General features: G+C 46.6%; 1 protein-coding gene across 6 annotated transcripts; it reads right to left on the bottom strand.

Annotated features, from left to right (window-relative positions):
* Positions 1-398: 398 nt before the first annotated feature.
* znf512b (zinc finger protein 512B) lies at positions 399-24,243 on the bottom strand. 6 transcript variants are annotated; one of them, XM_037478917.2, is made up of 17 exons: positions 23,217-24,243; positions 21,712-21,928; positions 12,546-12,625; positions 12,211-12,339; positions 11,209-11,384; positions 10,772-11,106; positions 10,597-10,668; positions 8,720-8,851; positions 8,211-8,332; positions 7,611-7,703; positions 6,492-6,590; positions 5,731-5,982; positions 4,882-5,328; positions 4,545-4,646; positions 4,365-4,427; positions 3,982-4,080; positions 399-3,430 (listed from the first exon to the last, which is right to left on the bottom strand). In XM_037478917.2, the coding sequence occupies exons 2-17, from the start codon at positions 21,842-21,844 to the stop codon at positions 3,161-3,163; spliced, it is 2,604 nt and encodes an 867-aa protein (XP_037334814.2). In that variant the 5' UTR covers positions 21,845-21,928; positions 23,217-24,243; the 3' UTR covers positions 399-3,160. The 6 variants fall into 6 exon arrangements, with proteins under 6 accessions (XP_037334814.2, XP_037334815.2, XP_037334816.2 ...); XM_037478918.2 differs by having other exon boundaries at positions 21,712-21,846; XM_037478919.2 differs by having other exon boundaries at positions 4,882-5,307; positions 23,217-24,241.
* Positions 24,244-24,348: the final 105 nt, after the last annotated feature.

Raw genomic sequence — 24,348 nt, 5'->3', positions numbered from 1 at the left:
ACACACTTTATATATATATATATATATATATATATATATATATATATATATATATATATATATATATATATATATATATAATATATTCCAATTAATATGATGTATATAGTGATGTATATAGTGATTCTCCCTTTACATTCTTTAAATAAGTCCTTAGGATGATACACACTCAACAGGGGAAAAAATTGTATATAATTATTTATACGATACAGTTGTGTTTTTAATCACCTCTGATGATGGCTCCATTCTGTTTGTGAGTGGGAGTGATTCACACACAAAACATGGTGTCACAAAGAAATACGTCCTTCATAGAGTCCCCTCTTCATATTGAGACTATTGCACTATTCAAATAGGAGCCAAACATTTGTCTTGAGTTTCCTGAAATGAAGTCGACACAGTTTTAGTCAACAAACCTTTATTAATTAGTTGAGGGATACTAATGCACAGGTAATACAACACGTTTTGGGGAAAAATGTAACATCTCAGACTCAAGGGAGGCACTGATGCCTCTCACGTTACGTTCTACACAGCTTCATTGCACCTGTTACCTAAATATAAGAATCAGTAATGAGCTAAACGTCACCCTCTAAAACCCCCAAACCGTTTCATCATTTGTTTTTAAAGAAGGCGGCGCACAAAACTAACCGCTGTTGCTGTTGGTTTTTTTTTGTCCAAATGTAAATCCCCAGTCGGTCTCGGGGGGGATTTATACGGTTCGACTTTTGCTGACAAAAGGGAAGACGCGTGAGGCTGCTGCTTTCCCTGCGTACAAAAGTCACACCACACACAGTCAGGGTAACTAGAAAGCTCTAACAACACTCCTACGTCAAGCCTAGTTCGTGGTATAGTAGGTGCACTAAATACAGACACAAACACACATACATATGCCTTGTTGTCCCATATTGAGTAGTAATAATAATAAAGGACCCTCTCCATGTGTTTGTCGTCTCGTACTGGGGAAACAAGCCCAGGTTTCAATCAACCCATTTTTTTGTTTAAATTTCATAATGTGGAAAAAGCATCTTTCAAAGCAAATCAAGTAAAGGGGGAGTGGGGGGGGGGGTGAAAAGTCATACAATTTAGAGAAAAAACACGTTAATATCAAAATATCAGCAAGCCAACAAAGTATCCAGCTAAACACGGTGTATTGCTGTACTCTCCAACACTCGCACCGCGGGGGGCAAGTGTGTTCTCCACATCGTAGGAAGACGGATAGTAAAGGGCGCCTGATAAAATATAGAAAATACCCACTGTCAAAAAGCAGTGCCTAGCTATCATATTGCAACACCGAAGCTCGCCAGGTGAACGCAGCGTGACGTCATCAACCAAACGAGTAACAAGCAGGAAACCTGTGGGACCGTCGCTCACAGCCGGCCGTCTACACACACACACACACACACACACAAGGTCTGGACAAACTCCATATCGAAAAAAAAGAAAGGATTTAAGGGTCCGAGGACCGATCAGTGCTTGTCTAACTTGTCCTGTCCGTCGGGTTGCACCTGGATAGAAGAGACGGAACGCGTGCATAATCATCCCCACCTGAGCGAAGCTCCGTCAGCTGATCGATGACGGAGAAATTCAGCTCCCATCTCTGCTCTGCAATATAAAAAAGGGTCGCGGCGTAGGGACGACACCACCTGGGACACATGTTATTATTATCTTTTACATTTTCTGCTGACATCAGTGCTAGATTATTATTATTATATTTTTTTTGTTGAATGATGATTTTGACATTTGTTGGTGCAAAAAGCTCAGACGACTTGCCGGTGAGGAGGAAACGTCGGGATGGATTAAGGTAAAGTGGCGAATAAAGCACCCTTTATTTATTATTTATTTATTTATTACCCTTTATTATCCCCACATCACAACTCGGTCCAAAAGCTGTCGGATTCCCATGCGAGGAGAATATAAAATAGATTTATGACCGAGTCATTGTTTTTATGGACGTAGACTCCAACTATAAATCTAAATATTAGTAACTGCGGTTTCAAGTATCTACTTTAAACATGTTAAAGTCAAAATATTCTCTGATTGCACACGTTTTAGATTCGTAAATGTCTTAAATAATATTGGATCGCTCTCATCTTCTTTAAAATCTAAACTAAACTAACTGAGACCCGTTATGGCTTTGTGTGTCGAGTCATAATTAAACCGTCACGTTGGATTACAGATTCCATCGAGAGAGATTCAAGCGTCATCCATGTCAGGACAAATTTAGTTTTTTTTTTTAATCTCTACAGTAAAATATTACTCCCACAGTGCAAAATACAAGAGGGGAGCGAGTTGGGTACACGGGTTAAAGTGCAAGGCGACAACTTTGAGCATCCAGGAGTTAATTCATATACATCACAATGCGAGAATCTACACTTGAGATTATTTTCTTTCCTTTTGTCTTAATAAAAGAGTATTTCCCTCGGCCGCTCTATAAAAAGAAGTCCTCTCCTCGGCTCTGATTGAAGCTAAAGCCGCAGCCTCCTCTGATTGTGCTGCAACGCTGCGACGAGCTCCACGCCAAACGTCCGGGGGGGGGGGGGTCAGGGTACGGTTCTGATCATTAACGTACGTTTAAAAGCAACAGATATCTTCCATCCTCACGTGATGCAGATTGAGAGGGAAACTGAAAGTCGTAGCTTAAGGATGAAATAAGTGATTAAGAACATTTTAGCTTATGTGACATTTGCTTACTGGAAACATTAAAACTAAAACTCGAAAAGAAACCAAGAGTGAAAACTATGAAGAAATGATGTTCATTGCACTACAACGCACACAGCTCATGATCCGTGTCCGATGCGTCATTGCTTTGAGTATATAGATATATAGATATAGATATTGTTTATGTACACAGTACAGTATATCTGTGGGAGGAAGAAAAAAAGAGTGAGAACACTAGCTATCGTTAATTACTTCGCCATGCTAATAGAATATCCTTTTCTTTCCTAAACCTCGGCGTGAACAATGCAGAGAGAACACTTCAGAACATCTTTGATTCACTAAAAAAAAGGACGTTTTTAAAGGAGACGAAGGCGGAATGAAGAAATAAAACACCACCGTCCCGAGAGCGCCGCTCGCAGCAGTAGACACGCACTGAATGTTCTACTTCCTGTCTCCTCAGAGTCCAGCGAGGCTCCTTTAAGGGGCCCTGACGCCACTCCCACCTCTAGGGTCTGCTGCGCCTGGCGGCGTCCGCTGGGGCGGGGCTCCGAGCGGGGGACTGCGGGGGGGTCGCGGCGGGGGTCGAGCTCGGGGTACCCTGCGAGGCTTCAGTTGCAGGTTGGAGAGGCTCGGCCACCAGGGGGCGCTCTTTGGGCTTGCGGCCCCTCTTCTTGCCCGTGGCGCCGTTCCTCAGCTCGCCTTTGATGCCGTTGTTCTCCGGCGCCTTGGCCTTGGCGCCGGCGGCCACTTGGCTGGCGGCCGTACGGAACCAGTTCTGAGGAGAGGACGACACGGTCAGTCCAGTATGAGTCATACATGTTATCTGCGTCATCGTGAAACATAACCGCACCGGAGGACCCTGAAGACAGCCCAATGTGACAAGAGGATATTGTAAAGAATTGTTGGCTTCTCCTAAGAAAACTCACAAAAAATCCCCCCCCCACTGCTACTCGAGCAAGCTGTCAACTCGCAGCCTTTTCAAACACTAGCGTAGCACAGCAGCCATAACCCAAGTTAATGAAGTGCTAACCGCTAGTGTTAGCGCCGTGATTGGCCAGTGTGAATCCAGGGGGCGGGGCTACCATGTCTGGACACAGTTTATATGAAGATCCATAAGAAGTTGATCGTTACAGATTTGAAACATTTTGATTACCAGGCTCTTATGTTCATAGAAAACATTTTTGGATAAATTTGTTCCCACAACTTGTTTTCTAAAATGCTGCCCATGTGAGAAAACCTATATATATAATATATATATATATATATATAGTAATATATATATATAGTCACTATAAATAATATAGCGGTTTGTGAAGTGCGACCCACCTGCGAGTGTGTCTTGCTGATGTGGTACTTCACACCGCTCTCCGAGCTAAAGTCCTTCTGACAGATCAGACAAGTGTACTTTCCCAGTTCTCCACCACCCTGCAACACAAACACACAGACACACACAAACGGTTTAGTTCACAACGACGGCCATTATGTCACATTTTTCTCAAACATGTCAGGTGAGCAAAGACTAACATCCTTTATGCCTCTTCTAAATAACTAACAATTAGAAGATACTAGACAGGATTTGTTGTTGGATATTATTCCCATTTCACAACCACATTTTATCTTCTGTCTGTTGACCAGAGGATGAACGTGGGTTAAAGATTTTTGTGTTTGTGTGTGTTATTATTTCTGCTGCAGTAAACACAGGTTTCTACCTGGCTGCAGTTGGCGAGGTGGGCTTTTAGTCCCGACACGCTGGAGTAGACGGCTTCACAGTTCTGAGACAAAACCGAAATAAACACAGAGAGGAAAGACACATTGCTGTGAACTCAGCAGCCTCAGTTATCATCAGCAAGACACACCTCTGAATCTGTGTTTAAAGTCGATGTTCCTACTTCGTTGGTGCAGCAGATGAAGCCCTTCTCCTTCACTTGGTTCTTCCAGGTCTCTAAGAGCTCTTGGCTGAAGTTGGGAAGGCCAGGACGGGTGTAGTTTAACTACACAGAAAACACAGAAACCATGTATACATATACGAATAGAGCTATGATCAGGACTAAAGGAGGATTATCAGAAGACGTCATGTGGTTTAAATGTAGAATTGGCAGCAATTACCGTCCGAAATGGTTCCAAAAACGTTCACACAAGACTTATATTAGGATGTGTAATTTGAAATGCTTTTACTTTACTAATGTCTCTGGAAGCTACGGCAGATTTGCACGCCTCTGTCCTCACCCTCTTGCTGTCCGGCACCAGGTCGTCTTTGATGCGGCGCTTGGTGCCCCAGTCTTTAGCCAGCTCGTCCTCTGCGATCTCCTGCAGATGGAACACGGCCACCTGAGCCGACCGGCGCCTCACCCGGCCGCTCGGCGTGCGCTCAAAGTCGTCGCCCTGGCTGCCGGCCTGCGGCGCCCTCTCCATGACCCACTCTCTCTCCTTGACTTGCTCCCTCTCCTTGACCTTCTCCCTCTCCTTGACCCGCTCACTCTCCTTGACCCGCTCCCTCTCCTTGACTCGCTCCCTCTCCTTGTCCTTCTCCTTGTCCCCGACCTCTCTTTCCTTCTCTTTGGGGGGGGCTACTGGGGTTTTCCCCGGCCGGTCCTTCTTCTCAGGCGGGCTCTGCTCCTTCTTCCCTGGAGGGGGCGACTCCCCGCAGGCCACCTGGGGAGCAGCAGCACACCTCTGAGTGGAAAGAGGCTCGTAAACTGAGGCTGATACTCACTTAAATCGTTGTGTCGGATACAATTATTTTAGGTAATAACATTTCAGTACAGAGAAGTCCTGGTGATGAAAAGCAGCAGTGGGGATGCATGGTGCAATAAAGTCTAATAATAAATATAAATAAATAAATAAACAAACCAACGACACACAAAGACGTCTCTCTTTAGGTCATCTTCAACAAAAAACGTTACTCCACCTGGTGTTCTGGAGGTGAATTGCTCTGCAACACGCGCAAGCCTTTTAGAACCATGAATTGAAACCAATCCGTCGACACAAGACGCAGACGCATGCAGCAGCTTTTACACTTTCTGATTCCTCACAGCTCATTTAGGAGGCAGCATGAACAAAGCACAACCATCTTACTCTGTCTTTTCCCGCGTTGTTGTTGGTGGTGTCGGTGATGATGTCCCTGTTGTTGGTTGTGGTGGTCATCACGGCGGCGGTGGCTACGATGGCCGGGGGGTGTTCGGTGCGTATGTGGTAGTCTCTGCCAGTCTTGGAGTGGTAGGTTTTCCCACAGTGCTGGCACAGAAACACAGGCTTTTCGTCGTCAGAGCCACAGCGGTTCTGGTGGTACTGGTATCCCATCAGGCTGGAAAAGTGGGCCGAACAACCCTGGATTTGTGTGTGTGTTTGATCGAGTGACGTCAGTGAGAGAAACGAGACAGAATGAAAGGCAGACAGGAACCAGGAAACTGGGTTAGTGTGGCGGAACAGAATCACAGAAATTGGTCAAAATGATGCTGAGACATTTTGTTCTTGAGTCCCCCCCCTCCCCCTTAAGAGCAACGTATCATGAATGAGGCGTGGAGAAGAAAAAAGAAATACATGATAAAATCCAAACTGACAGATGAGGGGAGGGAGAATGTGACCCGAAAGCCAATTGTAAATAAGTATTATCATTATTATTGATTAACAAATAAATAAGTTAATTCATCTATCCATCTATGTATTTATCCATTGATGAGATTCTGCTAGCAGTTCTTCAGAAGCTCCAGAGTGAGACACAGGAATAAAAAAAAATAATCCGAATTAAGAGTATTAAGAGTATCAATAGAATCCCAACCGTAGCAGAGAGTCAGAGTGTGTGAAAGACTCGGGGAGACAAAGCGGGGACCACAGACCTCGCTGGGACACTTGATCCGTCCCATCTGTTTGAGGACCCGCCGCAGCCTCTCTCGCTCCTCTTGCTTGTCGCCCGTCTGGTGTTCGCTTCCCGAGGGCTGTGGAAACAAACAAGTCGCGTTAGAGCTCCAAACAAGAGGAAAAACACAGGAGGGGAGCAGGCGAGGGGTGGGGGGTTAGTCATGGTGTCGCAGCAGCGACGACACCCAGGTCAAACTCTGTGGGTGACCTCTGTCCCTCTGGTAGCCCCCGGGGCGGGGCCACATGACACACACACAGGGACCAGGGTCAGTTACACAGACTGCTTCTTATTATGGAAAAATTGAGTTATAAGCGAAAATAATAACAGAACTTAGAATGACACGAGTCAAAACTGGGTTTCTTCAATCAGCAGCTCATCACAGCTCGCCACCAACGGTACAAATGATGTAATCTGAATGTATGTTGAGGAAGAGGAACCTCTGAGCATCTCACACACACAGACACACACTACGTAAAAACGCATGGCTGTAAATACCACAAACTCACACAAAAACACCACATGCAGCGTTGAATTATTGATCAGACGGCCATGGCGGCACCACGATACCGCCACTATGACGCTCCCTGCCGTCACGGGGTTGAACACAGCCGAGGGAGGAGTGAGCGCCACGAGGACAAAGACAAACAAACACCCGAGGACAGCGTGTGAAATGGGATATGGCCCGCGGGGAGGAGGCGGGGTCTTTGTGCACGCCGGACGCCGGTCACCAAACACAGAGAAAGCCGACACTAGCGGAGTGCGAGTCTGAACCGGAGCAGGGCTTTGGTGTTTATTAATAACTAACTACTCTGTTCAGTGGGTCAGTGTGACACTGGTGGGACCTTACATCCCCAATGGCGTCCTCTGGTCAGGGACGGTTTACGGGCAGAGGGCACAGGCTGGCTGGTTGGTTGGTTGGTTCCGCTTTTGCACAAACCCCAAAGACAAACAAAAAACGTTGCGTTCTGACACATAAAACAGAGCATCCCTAGACACGTCCCAGCTGCGTTGACCTTTATCGCATTAGTAATGAGCGCCGTGTACAGGAGAGGGGCAGAGAGGCTCAGTGTGTTCTTTGTGTGAAAAGTTAATGTACCTTGGTGGTGTGTTCGGCCATGCTGTGGTAGTTGAGGCCGGCCTTGGACCTGAACTGTTTGTGGCACTGCTGGCACTTCAGGGCATCCTGGAGCTGCAGGGGGTCAAAGGGCAAACACAGGACCACTTAACATTTAAATTGTTGAGCCGCTATAGCGGGCTGGGCTCTTTATTGGACCCGGTGATACAGCACGCTGCTGCTGTAACCCAATAGTTTGACATTTGTCAAGGACCCTCCTCGCCTCCGTATCGATTGGGAGACGGAGACGCTTCAGAAGCCAGTGACCCCAGCATTGTATTGTTGCTTTAATAGAGTCCCATGGGTCAGCGGGCCAAGGAGCCATTAACACCACGGCAGGTTCTCTCCGGGGGCCCGGAGGCCAACGCCACCCCGGTCGGTTTGTTCTCAGTAACACTCGATATAACAGTTGCCCAGTTCTCTCGTTTATTACCTACCACCGCAACCAAGTATTATTTCTGCAGCCGGTCCAATCAATATTGTCACTGTAAAGGCTCCCTGGTTACGATCCAATGTGGGGAATTACAGCTGTGGGTTCAGAGAGCTTCAGTATGTGCGTGATGCACCTCGGCCCACACTGACCTTCTGGCAGATCTCCATGTGCTTCTTCAGGCCCTGGACTGTTTTCCTGGTGACGATGGAGCAGGTGGGGCACACCACCTCGCCCCGCTCGTGGATGGCTCGCTGCCAGTGGGTGTCGGCACCTGAAACAAGGTGCAAAGTAACGTGCCTCTTCGGGGTGTAGTATTTCCAAATGTATGCGTATCCAGGTTTAATTTACAGTATAACTTAATCCTATTTTCATACAAAGTGGTTTATCAAACGTATTTATGATATGTGTACATTTATTTCTTTGACGTTAATTTCTATTTCTGTTTGGCATTTCAACCATAAACTTATTTTAACTTTCATGATTACATATTATTGTGATTTAAATAAAAGCTAAAAACAGAAGATATTGTGATCAATTATTTTTTTTGTCATTTGTTGAGATATGACCAAATATTCATACAGGACTCACTGGTAACATTTTTTAATTTTAACAACATCTAGAGCTCTGCATTTATTCATCAAAAGTTCCAGTTGTTCACCAGAGCTGGTTGCAGCGGGATCTTTCTTGGAGGTCTGACTTGAAGTGGGTCTCCTCTGAGGCTCCTCACTGAGCCCACTCCCTTCTGATCTCTTCACGCGGGCCTTCAGCTTCTCCTCCACCTTAGTCATACCTGCAACACACAGAGACGCTGTAGTGATGGCAGTAATGCAGGAAGTGAAGAGGGTTCCACAAGTGACACACACAAAAAAGAAAGAAAATGATAGTGACAGATGGACTGAAAGAGAGCAAGAGAGAGCGGCGGGTCCTGCAATCTGTGGATGGATTGTTTGATAAGTGATGATAAGTGGCTTACAGCCGCGCTATATGACTCATCAGAAGGGTTGGGTATTGTTTGAATTTGAACGATTCCGATTCCTTGTTTCAATTCCGGTTCCCAGCGATTCTCAATTCCGATTCTTTTAAGAGGCGGGGTCAAAAAAGATATTTTAAATGAGCTATCTAACCAAGGGTCTTTCTGAAGGAAATAGTCTGACCTTCTCCATCAATGTTAATTCTATGAACTTTTTACTTTTTATTAACTTTACTATGAATTTCTAACAGGGCTGTTTTCAACTACAATAGAAATATCAAACTATGAACTTGAATATTGTATTAACATTATAAATTATGAATATATTTTAACAGGGGTACACTTTCCTCCAGACCGCTTTATTTTTGAAACCTCACAAAAACGTTTACACATGAGTGTATGATACAGCACAATCTTTTTTTCTTTGCAGCGCCAGCCTCACTGCTCATTTTAACAGATAGGACAGCTCCGCTCTGGCCACCCGGCCCCCGCGCACACACTGGTCTGATGCGTCACAAATTCACAACAACCGGGAGTTTTTCGCGCGTCATTGACTTAGGAGGCTGTGATTGGAAATCGGGATTGGAGCTGTCCCGGACGGGACAAATCAAAATTGCCCATAATTCGGGATGTCCCGGGTAATACGGGACGGTTGGCAACCCTAGGCACACATTTACTTCCACTCCATGACCTCAGAGGTGCTTAATCATATTCGACGTGCACCCTCTTATGCTTTTTTTTGCTGCAAATGTTGCATTTTGCCGAGTTTTCGGTTTGTTTTGAAAAGTGTAACCACACTTTGGACCGCCGACGCACGCTATCCACGTTCGATCGCGCTGTTATGCCACACAGGTGGACGCTTCTTCGTTGGTGTTCAGCGCTTTCTATTTCCGGTCGGCGCCGGCGGACTGAGAATCGAAACTAGGAATCGAATTTTAAACTTTTGAACGATACCGGGTGAATCGCAAAGCTAGTCCCGATTCCCATTGATCCTCGATACTCGATACCCAAGCCTATTCATCAAACGTCTCCATGTGGAGATATGAAGCTATGCTAACGGCTACGATTAGATTAGTCAGGGCTCCAAAGTCCATTTTATTATAATGCGTGAAAGCGTGGTGGAGTTAGCGAGGTAGCAAGATAAATTGCCAGCAGCTAAATGAGACCAATTGGAACAACTTAATGCTTCATCAATGATATGGGGGGAGTTACCATGCCAACTAACGGACAGTTAGCTAATTAGATAGCTAATTTCTCTATGCTTTTGTTTTATAGCGTATATTTTCTATAAACGCTGTTTTCCAAGGATAGCAATGGGCTTTATTTGTTTTACTTATTAACTGTTGGCTAGTTAGCACGCTAACTTGCTAGTTCCACCATGTCTTCGTGTTACAGTGGTAACAGAAAATGAACCTATGCAAAGGACGCTCTGAGACCAGCTAGCTAGCTAACCAGCTAACGGGCTGGCTAGCTAACCAGGCACAAAGGATATTTAATATTACACCCAAAGGAGATGACAAGATTACATTATTTACTGCCGACAACAGAAATATGTTTGCATCTACCTTTCAATCCGAACGTGCCAGATATGGAAGGCTGCTCTCCGGTGAACTTCTTAGGTGTTTTCTGCTTCCGTCCTGGCTCGAGAGACGAGGAACGGTCAAAACACGCACGAAGAAACACAAAAAAAACCCAGGACAACCCGCGAGTCCAGAACCTAAAGACATGCCGCCATCTTACTGTGCCTCATTCGCTCAGGGTCCTCGTCGGGGAAGGAGGTGGGAAGGCTGTCCCCGTCGCTGTCCTCGGCATCAGACGATGCGCTTTGGGACTGGTGGGACTGGTGGGGCTGGTGAGACTGGTGGGACTGGTGGGGCTGGTGGGGCTGATGGGACTGGTGGGACTGAGCCTGGACCGGCTGGGACTGGTGAATCTGTTGCGGAGGCGGGCCGTGGCTGTGCAGTTTCCGCTCGCTCTTCTGGTGGGCCAGCTCTCCGTTGAGGGACGCCGCTGACCCCTCGTGGGTCTTTTTCACTTTGAAGAACACGGGAGAGGGGGGTCCGTTCTCCATGGGCCTGAACCACGCAGCGAGGGAGGGACAGATTTGGCATTTGAGCATTACCACGTCACCGGCACCATTACGTGGGCGGGGAATGTGAACCGTGGAGGCCAGTCACCTTTTCTTGGCGTTGGGCTTGATGTGGGCCTTTTGGAGCTTGGGCTGCGCATCCTTGGGCTCCACATTCGGCCTCTCTGGGTGGTTCCACAGCTTGTGCTTCTGCAGACGCACCTTCGTGGCAAACACCGCCTCGCAGTAGGGGCAGCCATGACTCAGCTTCTCGGCTACGGTGGGCTGACACAAACGGAGACGAGAGGCGATTTGAAGTGAGCTTACTCGCTTAGGTAAAGCATAAAACCACGAGGGGAAGCGGCTACGGGGAACCGCTTTAACAGCTGTGTGTGGGGGACGTGGACGTGTACCTGCACACTCATTTTCCACTATTATATGTAATATATTCTGTACTTAATGTGGATCTCATCAACATTACTTTCTGCGTGGATATTCTGACCTCATTCCGAATGGAATCACCTGAGGTTTGAGGTGGACAAGCCAATAGTTGATATTTGTTCAGCACATTCAGAATATGAGTATCAATAAAGGTTTTTATGGCTCCATTGCGACCAGCTCCATTGCGTTGAACACAAACCAACTAGCAAATAGTTTGCAGGGTTGCAGAGGAGATGCATGCACAAGACAAACTACACATGTCTTGCAGGAAGTAGAAATACGCTTACGTTGCTATGTGATTACGTCCAACGAGCCGCCCAGCAGTTTGAAACCTATTCTGCCGTTCTCCTTTTCCATATTTTGACGTGCTATGTCAGAACATTGACCCGTGCAGCCGTGACCGGAGCCTTTTTACGTCAATCTGAACAATGCTCACCTTGTAAACGGAATTAATAGCGGCACATTTTAATTTGCCATGTAAACGGTTTGTTTTCACATGTTTGGTCACATGTTTTTTTTTAATTATCTGGAGGTTTTAATCCTTATCTAAACTAAACTCACAGGCAATTTGATGCTGTCCTTCAACATCTTTACTGTGATCACAACTACTCTGAACCACAAGGGTGGAAACAGCCGCACAACAGCAGAAGAACAGAGGTTGGTGACTCACCCCCTGGCAGCGTTGATAGTGGTACTTGACGCCATAGATGCTGGGAAACTCTAACCAGCAGCCCGAACGCGGACACTTAACCCTGGAGCGGCGCTTAAATTCCTCCTTCCATTGTACTATCATATGGGCCTGCTCGGGGGTGAGGAGGAAAGACTTCAATGCATGTATGGATTATCGCTATAACTGTACCGTGTATATATATATATATATATATAAAGAATATAAATCTATATATATATATATATCGTGCATATTGATGGGGAGCTGCCTACTCTGCAGGAAAAAAAAGAAAGGCCACTTCAAAACAGCCACTCGGTTCAAAGAGAGATACTCACAGGGATGCTTCTCAGTTCCTGCACTTCTGCTTTAGGGCGACCTTTCCTCTTCCCCTCTGCTGGCTCCTCACACATCGGACCTGGTATATCGAGAGACAGAGAGACCCATTTGATTCTTCATTTCCATGACACATAAATATTAACTTGTTCTAACTTGGCATTAGCACTTTCTAGACGTTTGTGCGTTGACATTTTCAGGAGCTACAAAAACCCTCCAACTCCTGTAAAATACCCTTTTCAAAAAACTATAAATCCACTCGCGTCAAGCTATCGCACACACACACACACACACACACACACACACACACACACATTTACAGTGATGGAGGGGTGCAGTGTGTGCAAAGGCCTTCTGCTGAGCCCAATAGATCGTCTGACACAGCACTCAGCAGACCGACTGCCTCAGCTCTCTCTCTCTCTCTCTGCTCCCTCCCTCTTTCCTCACCTCACGTCCCGCTTTCTCTCTTTGCCTACCCCCCCGATGTTTCTGCCTGCAAACTCTTGTCACTTCTCTCTTTTCTGCTTCAATCAGAACCTCTGCGCTATCCGCCCTGCGTCCTTTTTCCTGCGTGAGCGAGGGGAGGGGATGGGGGAGCAGGGGGGGGGGGGGGGGGGGCGCGAGCTCAGAACGAGTGTGTGTGCATGCAGAGGAAGAGGCTGGGAGGGCAGGAGAGGACGCTGAGGGAGGGAGAGAGGAGAGGATTACAGCGGACTTCCTCCTCTGACCAAGCAGAACGGTGAATGGCGAAACAAGAGGCGCCGCCTCAGTCATATCAAATGTAGGAAATGTCGATGGGGGGAACTTGTTGAAGTAGACGTGACGGTCAGATGGTCCTCTGGCGCGAGACGAGATCACGCTGAGGAAGATTGTGAGCGTGTTTCAATATCCACACTACCATGCTGTCTAGTATGAAGGAGATGTTGTGTGTCCCCATTAATAGTGTGTCCCACGCCAGAAATACAACAAAGTTCTACTGCATCTGGTTGCATTTTGCATAATGAAAACCAGCATGCTTTTCCCGCTAAACCGACCCACAATTCTTTGCGTTCTCTGTAGTGACCAGCAAGGGGGCGACTCCTCTGGTCCCATTGAAGTCTTTGAGAAACTGACTCTACTTCTCTCTTGATTTATTCCCCCAGAGATTATGGTCTCAGTCTCTAGTTCAGTGATTCTCAACTGGTTTTTAATTCTAATTAGATTAAATCCAAACGAATTAGAAAATTCTCATTTTTATTTTTGGGGAAATAAAAATTAGAATTTAAAAAAAAAAAATCACAATAAAATTCATTCTGTGATTTTATTTTGAAGGGACTTTTTTAATGCAGCGGAGTGTCGTTTTCGGTTGGGTCAAACCATTCTGATATAGGGGAAACATTGGGGTTTTAGGATAATTAAATATCCTGAATATAAAATATAAAATTCAGCTTGTGAACTTGATTTTGAATAAATTTCAGATGTTGAGAATATTCCTCGATTTGGGCCGTGGCTTGTCATTAAGGGGTGATGGTGGGTCCCGGAGCCAGACCAGTTGAGACCCACTACTCTAGTTTGTAGTCTTCTTCAATACAGCATGATGTTCATTTAGTAAACGATGGTCGAGTCCCCCGACTGCTTCCCTCTCATTGACGAGCAGCGACAGGATGCACGCAAAGCTGCTGCAGCTCTTTTTTGGCAGATCAGAGCACTCGGCCTGTAAGGATTATCAAAGAAATGGTTGGAGGGATTTTCCATCAAATAAATTAACTTAGAAAAGATTCTGATTCACTCCACATGGTATCAACTTTCCCCTCGTTTGTCTGCTTCTTTGTTGCTCACCGGAGCGCAGACACGGACGCGTGCACACCGCCGCATGCAGTCTTTTTTTTTTCTCCAGAGTCACCGTGTGAAGGTAGAAGGAAAATAAAAGGCTTGATTGAACGAGAGGTGAGGGCTCACAACGCATCCCACGCGCACAAACAGGTGCACACAACCATGAGCGGTTTGCATGCGCATGGACGCAAGAGTATTAATATTCTCCGGGCGGCAGAGGATTTTTCTATTAGCTGTCTGAGTAGCAGCTGGGGAGGTGATGCAGCTCTCTTGAGTGTGCATTCTAATTCCTGCCTTAGAAAATAAAGGTCTCGCAAAAGAAAGGCGTAATTAATGAATTCTGCTCTTGGGAAAGATATGTTCTTGTTGCTATGGGAATAAGACCCACATGTCTTGGTTACCATTATCAGAGGCCTCTTTCAAGCAGGAAGGACTACACAGGGCTACATGTAAATGGGAACGTACGCACAAAACACACATAAACACACACACACACACACACACACACAAAAAATGGTAAAAAAAAGAAAAAAGGTAAAAAAGGTAGAACAGTGGAGTCCTGGGGGTGAAGTAGACAAACACAATAAAAGGGCTGGGAGTGTTTCACTTTGATCGCTTGAGTGTCACAGACGGTAACTTCCTCGTCTCAACAGGGAAGAGTCTTAAAGCTGCGATCTGTGTAGTGACCAGCAGGGGGCGACTCCTCTGGTCTCATAGAGGTCTATGAGAAAATGACCCTACTTCTCTCTGGATTTATTCACCCTGTAAACATTGTAAACATGAGTTTATGGATTCAGTACCTCTCTATACAACATGACATTCATTTTGTAAATTATGGTCCATTTAGAGTCAAACAGACCATAACACAGGGCATGCTTAAGGACGGTTCTACACACTGATTGACAGGTCCGGGTGATTTGATGGTATCATCATGTGGCAAAATTCTCTTCCCGTTTTTTAAGGTTAAATTACTATAAACTGTAATGCCTGTAATATTATGTGTCATTATATCCCCATTACTGTTATTCTTCGTGTATATATTTTGTGAAAGCCCCTTTCAGTATGACTGTAGTATCAATACAGCAGTATTTGGTAAAAGAAAAAAAATCGTATTCAGCGTTCGCGCCAACCTGTCACTTCTGGTTGCAACAAAAACAAAAACAGAAACAAAATGGCAACAACCAAAAAGCCAAACTGGAGTCCGTGGAGGCGGACTCTGGGGCTCCGGCTAACGCAGCCATTGTTCTGGTGCAAAACAAAGCTGGGCCATTGTGTGGGATCCACAGCTGTTCAGTTATGTCAAACCGTGACTCACTCCCAGCTGTCTGCAACTGCTGCTCCGCACAGAAGAAGAAGAAGAAGACGACGAGATTAGAGGAAGAAGAAGTCGGGACTCAGGAGGGCTGGCAGCTGCCTAATGATCTCAAATAACCTCCAACTTCCCCTAGCTACGCCTGCAACTGCTCCGCCTGAGTGCAAGGGTGCACACACACACACACACACACACACACAGACAACAGTCATTTGTTTTGCTCGACACACACTCACACAGGAGCCTTTGTGTGCGGTTTTGTACACATCGTAGATCGTAGACTACGCACACGGACGCAAACGCCACTCGCCTCCGGCACCACTACGCGGGAAGAGGACACTGCTTCACCACTTCCTCGCCCCCACCAGAGAACGGGTGGAGAAGTTGATACTGACGGAGGGGGGCCGCCTCCGTCAACGTGCGGTTTCACAGCGAGCGGACCACTTTGTTTGTCTTACTTTTACAACTTTCTGCTTTCATCAGCACACTCACACACATCCACCTCCTGCTACATCCTATTTTTTAAGTCATTTCTCCTCCTGTGCTCTTATTCTCTCACACACACACACACACACAGTAGAAACCGTCCCATCTCATACGCACCTCTCTTTGACGATGTCCCCATAACTCCCTCCCAGTCGGCCCGATTCCACACAGAGAGTAACGAGAAGTAGAGAGAGAGAGAGAGAGAGAGAGGTGCAGTAGCACCAGAACAGGTCTTGTGACTCAGACTGACTAACTGAAAGAATGATTCTCTCTCTCTCTCTCTCTCTCTCTCTCTCTCTCTCTCTCTCTCTCCCTCTCTCTCTCTCTCTGCACTTTCTATGATATTTACTGGTTCTTTGAGTTGGATCACGACCCAATGGCTTAACCTTTGACCTTTGTGAATCATCTTTCGTAGGCATATTTCCTCTTTCAAAGCCTGGATTAAATCACATTTAGTCATTTCTTTTAAATGCAGTATGCGGGCGGAGGAACAGCGGCGTGTGTTTCTCTTTTAGGAAGGAGAGACATGTAATGTTTTAGAATAGTGTTTTAGAATAGTCTATATAGTTCTTATATAGAATAATATCAGCTTGAATTGTGACCTTCTTCACCTGTCGGCACTATGTCACAGATTTAAAGGAGGAGAAATTTAAGGTAATTAGTATCCAAGTGTCCTAAATAAAAGCGGTTTTCACTGCCCTCGGCGGTGTGAGCTACTCAACAGGGAATCCCTTTGTGTGAGATGCCAGGAGCCGGCACGCCGACCTGCGGTTGGCTCGGTTTACCAGCACCGCTGAACCACACTTGAAAAGCAGCCAAATCAAAGAAGACAACTTGAGATTCGTTGCTACATAATCTGGTGACTCCCAGCCTCTTCGGACCTGCATTGATTTGAAATCCTTCCACATCAGCTGCATGCTTCATATTATTGGAAACACGATCGCTGGCCACTTGGATCGTGGCCCATAGTATGTAGTAGTGACATCCGACCACAACCGCTTCGGGTGACTGGCCACACATGCGGCCAGTGGATCCCTGGGGGGGGTGTCTCCATGGGAACTGCAATGGTTTAATGTAGGAAATCAGATGGATTCTGGTGGAATGAGTCATTTATGCTTTTATTTTATTCTGTGTAGTGACCAGCAGGGGGCGACTCCTCTGCTCCCATAGACGTCTAGGAGAAAATGACTCTACTTCTCTCTTGATTTATTCCCTCAGTAAACATTGTAAACATGAGTTTATGGTCTCGGTCTATAGTCTCGGGTCTTCTTTAACACAGCGTGATGTCCATTTAGTACATGATGCGTCAGAAACCAAGATGCCGATGGACAACATGATGAACGTGAGTCAGTCTACAAACGAATGGGTGAAGTTGCGCTGACTACCGACTGTACACACACAGCGTTTGCACTCCAGAACCCATTTAAATAAGACGCACATCATGTACAGGAGCCAGACAGAAGATGCTCGCTCCAGACTGTTTGCAGTGGCCTCCTTATGGACAGTGACTCACTCTCTCTCCTCTCCCATTCCCCCGTACTCGCTCTCGTCTGCCATCCTCAAGCCTGCCAAGTAAAAGTGTGACAACGGTGACAAAGGACTCTCCGACGGAACGAGACGCAGCATCAGGCTGAGAAAAGGCACCGGAATTCAATTTCATCCCAAAACAAACAGCTCTTTATTGATTTCACCGTTTCAGTTTTATCACCAAGAGCAGACAAGACCTACAAAAATATAGATAATATGAGACGTAAGAACGAGGAGTGGGAATTCTGCTTAATAAGTGAGACAAGAGTTGTGGGGGAAGGGGGGGGGGGGGGGGGGGGATGAAAAGGAACGGCAGCGAAACCTCTGGGCGGAGAACAGTCCAACGAGCAAGCGAGAGGAAACGTGAGAAAGCAGAGAGATGATGTGCCGGCTCGGCAGATCATCCCGAAACGAAGGCAGGCCCTGCAGTCGGCGGATAGTGGACTGTCATTTGAGAGCTTGGACGTGTAAACACAAAACGGCACACGAGCACATTCAACACTCGCGCGTAGCCTCGACCACATGGACCAACGCAGAGCCCCCCCCCACCAGGGTTACTGTGCGTCTGCCATCCAACACTTAGGCGGCGTGTTAGCGAGCCACCATCGGTCGCAGAGGCCCCTTGGAAACACAACACAACTCTGCATTTAGCTTACGGATTCACCCAGAGTCCACCGTGACACAGGCTGCTGCCAGAGGAAAAGGGGAAAAGGAAGCACTTTCACACAACACAAAGCCAATGGAGAGCTAAGTGTGCTCTTTCCATTTGCCCAACTGGAAAATTGTGACCTGGCATTGGGACGGGTAGGAGGGACGGATGATCACACACACACACACACTTAAGACTCCACTCGTTTTTTATGCTTAGCGGAAAGAAGCAGAATTTCAAGGCTTGCCTGAAGCATTTGGCAGAGCAGCATTAATTCTATCCAAATACTTTCACTGAAGGTGGTTTAACAGCTTAGACCGCTGGTGGACAAACGACAAAAGCCAGAGCTCTAATGAGATGTTAAAGTGGAAAGAAAGAAAAAAGAATGTGAGAGCACGAAAGTAAAAGCAGCAAGTCACCCTCAAGGACCACATCCTCTTGCTGCAAGTCGTGTGGCAAAGTGACGGCGAAAGCATCCTCAGCGAAAGCAAACGCGGAGGACGCAGCGGCAGGCGACGCGGGGCGATCGGCGAGTAGCGACGATGCATCGAGGCGGGATGAGGCCGAACTCTTCATCAACGTTGAATTAAAGATGAGGCGGATGACGCTGGAGCTGGTTGTCTGGAGAGCACACTGTGCACAGGGAGCCTCAGATTTCAATGTCTTTATACCCCCCCCCCCCCCCCCACGGGATAGACCAGCTAGCGCCAGGCTCGTTATGATTAGCACTGTAGCATTTCTCCTCGTCATTAGCTTCAGAGGGCTCGGGCCGGTGATTAATAGGCAAAGGAGGGCGGATCTGAACGGGCCGTTTGATGAGGTAATGCATTTGGGGACGGAGTCTGTGTTCTTAAGCTGTGGGGAACTGCTGAAAGTCGCTGAATGTCTTTTAGTCACAGCCGTTATGGCATTGTGGTGGTGAGGGATAATCCAGTGCCCGTCTTGGAGAAGAAAATGTGACATCGACTAAATCAATTCCTACAGTTTCCGTTTGCCCTCTGAGCCCCTCCAAAGGAAACCGCCGGTAACGTTCTGGCCAAAGAGCAACTTTCCAGCCGCACGACACCATCCTTGGACCGGCCCACGATGGCCGTTGTAGATTTCTATCTGCTGCAATCAAAGTGCGGTGGAAGCTGCACAGAAAACAGTTTAATGACGGTCGAAGCGAATCAACTGTGGGAAAAGAAAAACGAAACAAACGAGCAGAAACAGTCTCAAGTTACAAGAAAAGTCCCGTAAAGACCTGCAATAATGAACACACACACACACACTCACTCAATAGTATTACCCTATAGTCTCAAAACAATCAGCTCAAGCCCACCACACACCTCACACTGATTGATTTAAGCACACCTTGTTTATCGAGTAATAAAGTGTAAAAAAAAAAAAAATCTATAGATATGCCGACAAGAAACCTGTCATTCAAAAACACGCCGATGTTCTGCAAATCGATTCTTTAAAGGGCGGATAAAAGAACATCAGTCGGCGGCCTGCAAACAACGAGGAGACCAATCCGGCGGCTTGGTGTCCCCCCTCTTCCTGTGCCCCCCATTTTCAAATGTGAAAGAGTCAAGAGGTGAGCGACAAACAATCGCATCGGAACTGTGCCGTGAATCACCAACACTCTTGATCGTTTTTGGGCATCGAGAAAGACTCATTTTGTTGTGGGTTCGTGGTGAGGCTGCACGGCGAGCTACGCCTCCTGTAAGTCTCGTTAGCGAGCTAGCTAACCTCGCTACGTTCCACACACAAAACGTAGCGTTGTGTCTCATGACGTATTTTTTTCAGTGGCTCTTTTCTCCTTATCATCTTCAGAGGAAGAGGCGCCACTAATCCGCGTCTTTCTCTTCATGCACAAACCACCAAAATGATCTTTTAATTTGATCAAAATTAGTCAGCTGTTCGCTGCATATTTCTGGTTGTCAATTAACTGAACTGTTCTGAACTTCCAACTCTCTGAGAATTATCTCTGTATATCCATCCACAGCTAGCAAGCTCACACACATGCTAACGTGATGTTTTTTTAATTTTCTTTTTTGGGGGACGTGAAACCACTAATTGGTCTACATCTCTCTCTCTCTGTGCAGCTCCAGCCTTTAGGGCTGAATATTAACATGGAAAGAAAACAAATCCAAGCGTCAAGCGTTCTGTGTGTGTGTGTGTGTGTGTGCCCGGGAATGAGGGCTATTTAGTAGCAACCAAAACAACTGGGTCATATTAGAGCAGCTCCAGTTTTCCAAGTCTCTATTAACTAAGATCCTGATGGATTGAAACATAATTCCCTGGCCTCTCTCTCTCTCTCTCTCTCTCTCTTTTCCAAAATCTTCCATCTCCCTCCGGATTGCTCAGGGTTTCACTAATGTCACGAAGCACTTTGTTTGTTTTCTCACTGTAAAGGCGGGGCCTGGAGGAAGAGACGCTGTAGATTCCAGACCCCTCCGTGGTGAGAGGGGTAAAGTTACACTGAGGCAGGGGATCCATCCATTAAAAAAAAGGCACAGGGCAACAGAGACAGTTGTATGTGTGTGGTGTGTTGATGGAATCCTAGAGAGCCAGCATTGTGCTATTATGAGCTGCAAAAGCAGGTTGGAAAGCAGTCGGAACGTAAAGGTCCAACTGCTGCCGTCACATGTGTGTTAGTGTGCCGAATACCTATACATCTATACAATGTAATGTGAGACTATGTATGGTCTCTTCCTGGTTTTTAAATGCTGCAGTACAGTAGAGATGTAATTTTCTGAACTTACCCGACTGTTCTATTATTTATAAGTGGTGCAAACTGTAGAATCAGCCGTTTGGATCGTACCACGGTTATAAGAGCAGCACAGAAGAATAAAGGGAGCCAAAATAACCCTCGACAGATGATCCTGTTTATTTTGTCATCGATAATCCATATCGGCCGCGTGTTTTGGTTGTTTTGTTTTGTTACTGGTGCCTGTGGCTTTTTTGAAAATCAGTTCAAAATTTCCCATAAAAATGTATTTTACTTTACAATTTGGAAATACATTTATTCAACAAAAAATGCTTTTATTATTAGATTTATTATGTATAATAAACAGCTGGTGATCAGAAGTTAGCCATAAAACTTAGTTTGTCTGTAAAAATACACACAAACGTCATAATGTACCGTAGTCCAATGCTCATATTTCCTGAGTGTAGCCTGAACGCATCAAGATAAGACTAAACAGAACTCGTTAGCCCTTAGCTCCCATGCTGCTAACATCACTAGCTCTCCTGTAGGCGTGAGCAATGTCGCGTATCAGCGGCATCACACTCCTTTATCCACCATTGTTTGATAAACATCGGTATGTACGTCGTCTCCAGCTTTTCTCAAGTTCCCACATTTAAAAAAGGCCCCGTGAGAAGGAAGCTCGTCACTCACTGTGTGCGCCGTGGTTCTTGGGGCCCGCCGCCGCTCTGACGGGCTCCTGGGGATGTCCGTGCTTGGGGGTCCGGCCCCTCGCCGGCCCCGACGAGGACAGCTTGCCGGGCCGGGGGCCACTCGGGCTCTCCATGCCTGAGGAGGACCAACACACGGGAGGAGAAGGTTTGCTCTTGCACCGTTGCTTCGTCCAAAAGTCAGTGTGGGTTTTTCAGGTCTGTGTTTAACAAAAAAAATATGTATAAAGTATTATTAATTTTATTATTTGCTGAACAAAAAGTCTAAGGATTTATTGATTTATAATAAATGATACATCATCCCTGCGGCTATCTATCGAGACTCTTCCCGCCCAAAAGCTCGCCGTTAGCGTCGTCCGCTAACGACGGACGCCGTCCCCTCGCCCTACAACGGCGGTGGCGTTGGACTGAAGGTCGTCTGAGTGGAGGAGCATGCATCGTCTGCTCTGGTAATGAGGGCGCGACCTTCCATGTTTCATTTCAAAATCAATATGCTCACTTACTCCATGCTCTGCCCATTAGACCAAAGGTGAGTCAAGGGGAGGGAAAGGGGGAGGGGGAGGGAGGGTAAATAACCTGCCTTCTGTCTTATCTATTTCTGCTTTAACAGTAACTCCTCCTTATTTATTGACAGCTTAATCTACCAATCAATGCGGAGGTAAACATGGGATCTCATTTTGGAACAGAATATGTGCGGTGAAAAACAAATATGCATTAAATCCCGTTGGAATAATGCCATGAACATGATGTTTGTCAATTTAAATGAAAATTTAGCTTTTTGAAAAAAGTCTCAGTTTGTTGTATTTTTGTTTACTTTAGTGTTGAATCGCTCTGTATGAACTCGGCTGTCAATTAGCCCGCTAGCACGTTAGCTAACTTAGTCTTATACGGCGTGTTATTAAGCAACAAATGTCTTCTTCTGGTGTGAAACACCAGTGGAAAAACCTACGCCACTTTGAAAAAACGCACAAAAAACACAACACAACACAAAAAAGTTTCCAGATCAAAAAAAATAATAATTGTCTCACGAAATGCTTTTTGCTTCCTTCCTGAGGAAGTGTGAGGAGAGAAGAGAAGCTACGACTCCTTAAAGCCTCCTTAAAGCCTCTTCAAAGAATGTCCTCAAAGGAGTTTCCATGGTGACCTACGGGCTGTTTTTTTAATAAGTTACAAAGCCAGTATTTCGACAATTATTCTTCCGGGAAGAAACGTACGGAAAAAAATCCAGTTTGGTTGAGATGTAAAAGAAAACACACATAACAATGCAGCCATTGTTTAAGAGTAAATAAACGACATCAACACACATCTATAACTAGACACAACAAAAGCTGACTGACACCCACTTCTCCTCAAACCAAAGCACTCTGCACGTGGCGCTCTGCCATGCTGACTGTGTGTGTGTGTGTGTCAACCACAACAAGGTTACAGAGTTGTCTACCTAACGTTGTGTGGTTAAAGATTCCCTCTCGTTAGGTCGGCCGCACCTACCTGAGCAGTCGGGCAGTCACCAGCACCGAGGGGGGGGGCAGGGTGTTTGAAGGGGATGACGGGCGGTCGGGGTGACCCCGGGGTCACCCACGTGACGGAGGAAGGGGGCACCGGAGTGGGCGGTGGTTTCCACCAATGTTATGTTACATGGCAATCACACCTGCCGCGCGTCAGGGACCGGTCAGGCTGGGCTCTTTTTAATGGGGGGGGGGGGCAGACAGCCGTCCTGTCGCCCCACTCTGCGCGCGACGACGAGCCGGAAGAAGAAAAAAAAGAGCAGAGCCGTGCGCGAGAGGAGAGATTACATTCCAAAAAAAAAAGAATTCCAGGATACTTTCACCTTTTTATTCCCAGTTTCCAGCCGCCGTCGCCCCCCCCTCCTCCTCCTCCTCCTCCTCCACCTTCCTCCTCCTCCTCTCCCGCATTAATATGTAGGCTGTTACACCACCGGGCACTTCTCCCTCCCAGCTCTTCCTGGCAAGCCGCTCCACGACCGGCGGAACCGCGGGCAGGAGACCGGCGGGCAGGTCGCTCCCCGCTGCTATTAGAACCCGGGACGGTTTATATAGGCACTGAAGCAAAATGGCGACTTTATTACGAAGGAGGAGTAAAAAAAAAGAAAAAAAAAAAAAGAAAAAGAAAGGTCCTCGCGCGCGCTGGAGCTGAAGAGGCACGCTGACAAATTCAGTGCAGAGACGTCGACACTTTGTGAGAGGCGAAGGAAACGGAAGCGGAGAAAAAAACCTTCGGCCCGGTTCGGCTCCTCGCCTCCGGATTATTTCGGCTCTTTTATTATTTTTTTTTCCACTCGGATATTACCTCCGCGGACGCGCACCGCGATACAGTAATGCGCGCTCCCGCTGCACCTTTTTGACAGTTGCAACTACAGTCTTTCTGGCAACTTGCAAAGTCTCGCGTTATTAATATTCATATCGAGCAGATTATTCTTTTTTTTCGGGGGAGGGTGGGGTGTATTTATTTTTGCCTTCCTCCCCCCCCTTCGGATCCCTCCAAAAGTCAGCGCTGCTCTTCCGACGTAACGGCGCTCGTTACTGACGAAAAATAAAAGGGTCAGTGCTGAGAATCCCCCCCCCCCCCCCCAACCCCCATACATCTTCATCATAAAGTGGCG

The sequence above is a fragment of the Pungitius pungitius genome, chromosome 1 (assembly GCF_949316345.1).
Source record: "Pungitius pungitius chromosome 1, fPunPun2.1, whole genome shotgun sequence".
Taxonomy (NCBI): domain Eukaryota; kingdom Metazoa; phylum Chordata; class Actinopteri; order Perciformes; family Gasterosteidae; genus Pungitius; species Pungitius pungitius.
Note: the sequence above shows the minus strand (reverse complement) of the source record. Positions and strands in the feature narration are given on the sequence as shown.

Bases quoted from the DNA above. Each gene is read 5' to 3' on its own strand.
- znf512b (XM_037478917.2), bottom strand. From the start codon at position 21,844: ATGGAGAGCCCGAGTGGCCCCCGGCCCGGCAAGCTGTCCTCGTCGGGG. The intron at 12,626-21,711 runs GTGAGTGACGAG...TCGATATACCAG, and splicing joins CAAGAACCACGGCGCACACA to GTCCGATGTGTGAGGAGCCA. The intron at 4,081-4,364 runs GTAGAAACCTGT...TTTGTGTTGCAG, and splicing joins ACCTCGCCAACTGCAGCCAG to GGTGGTGGAGAACTGGGAAA.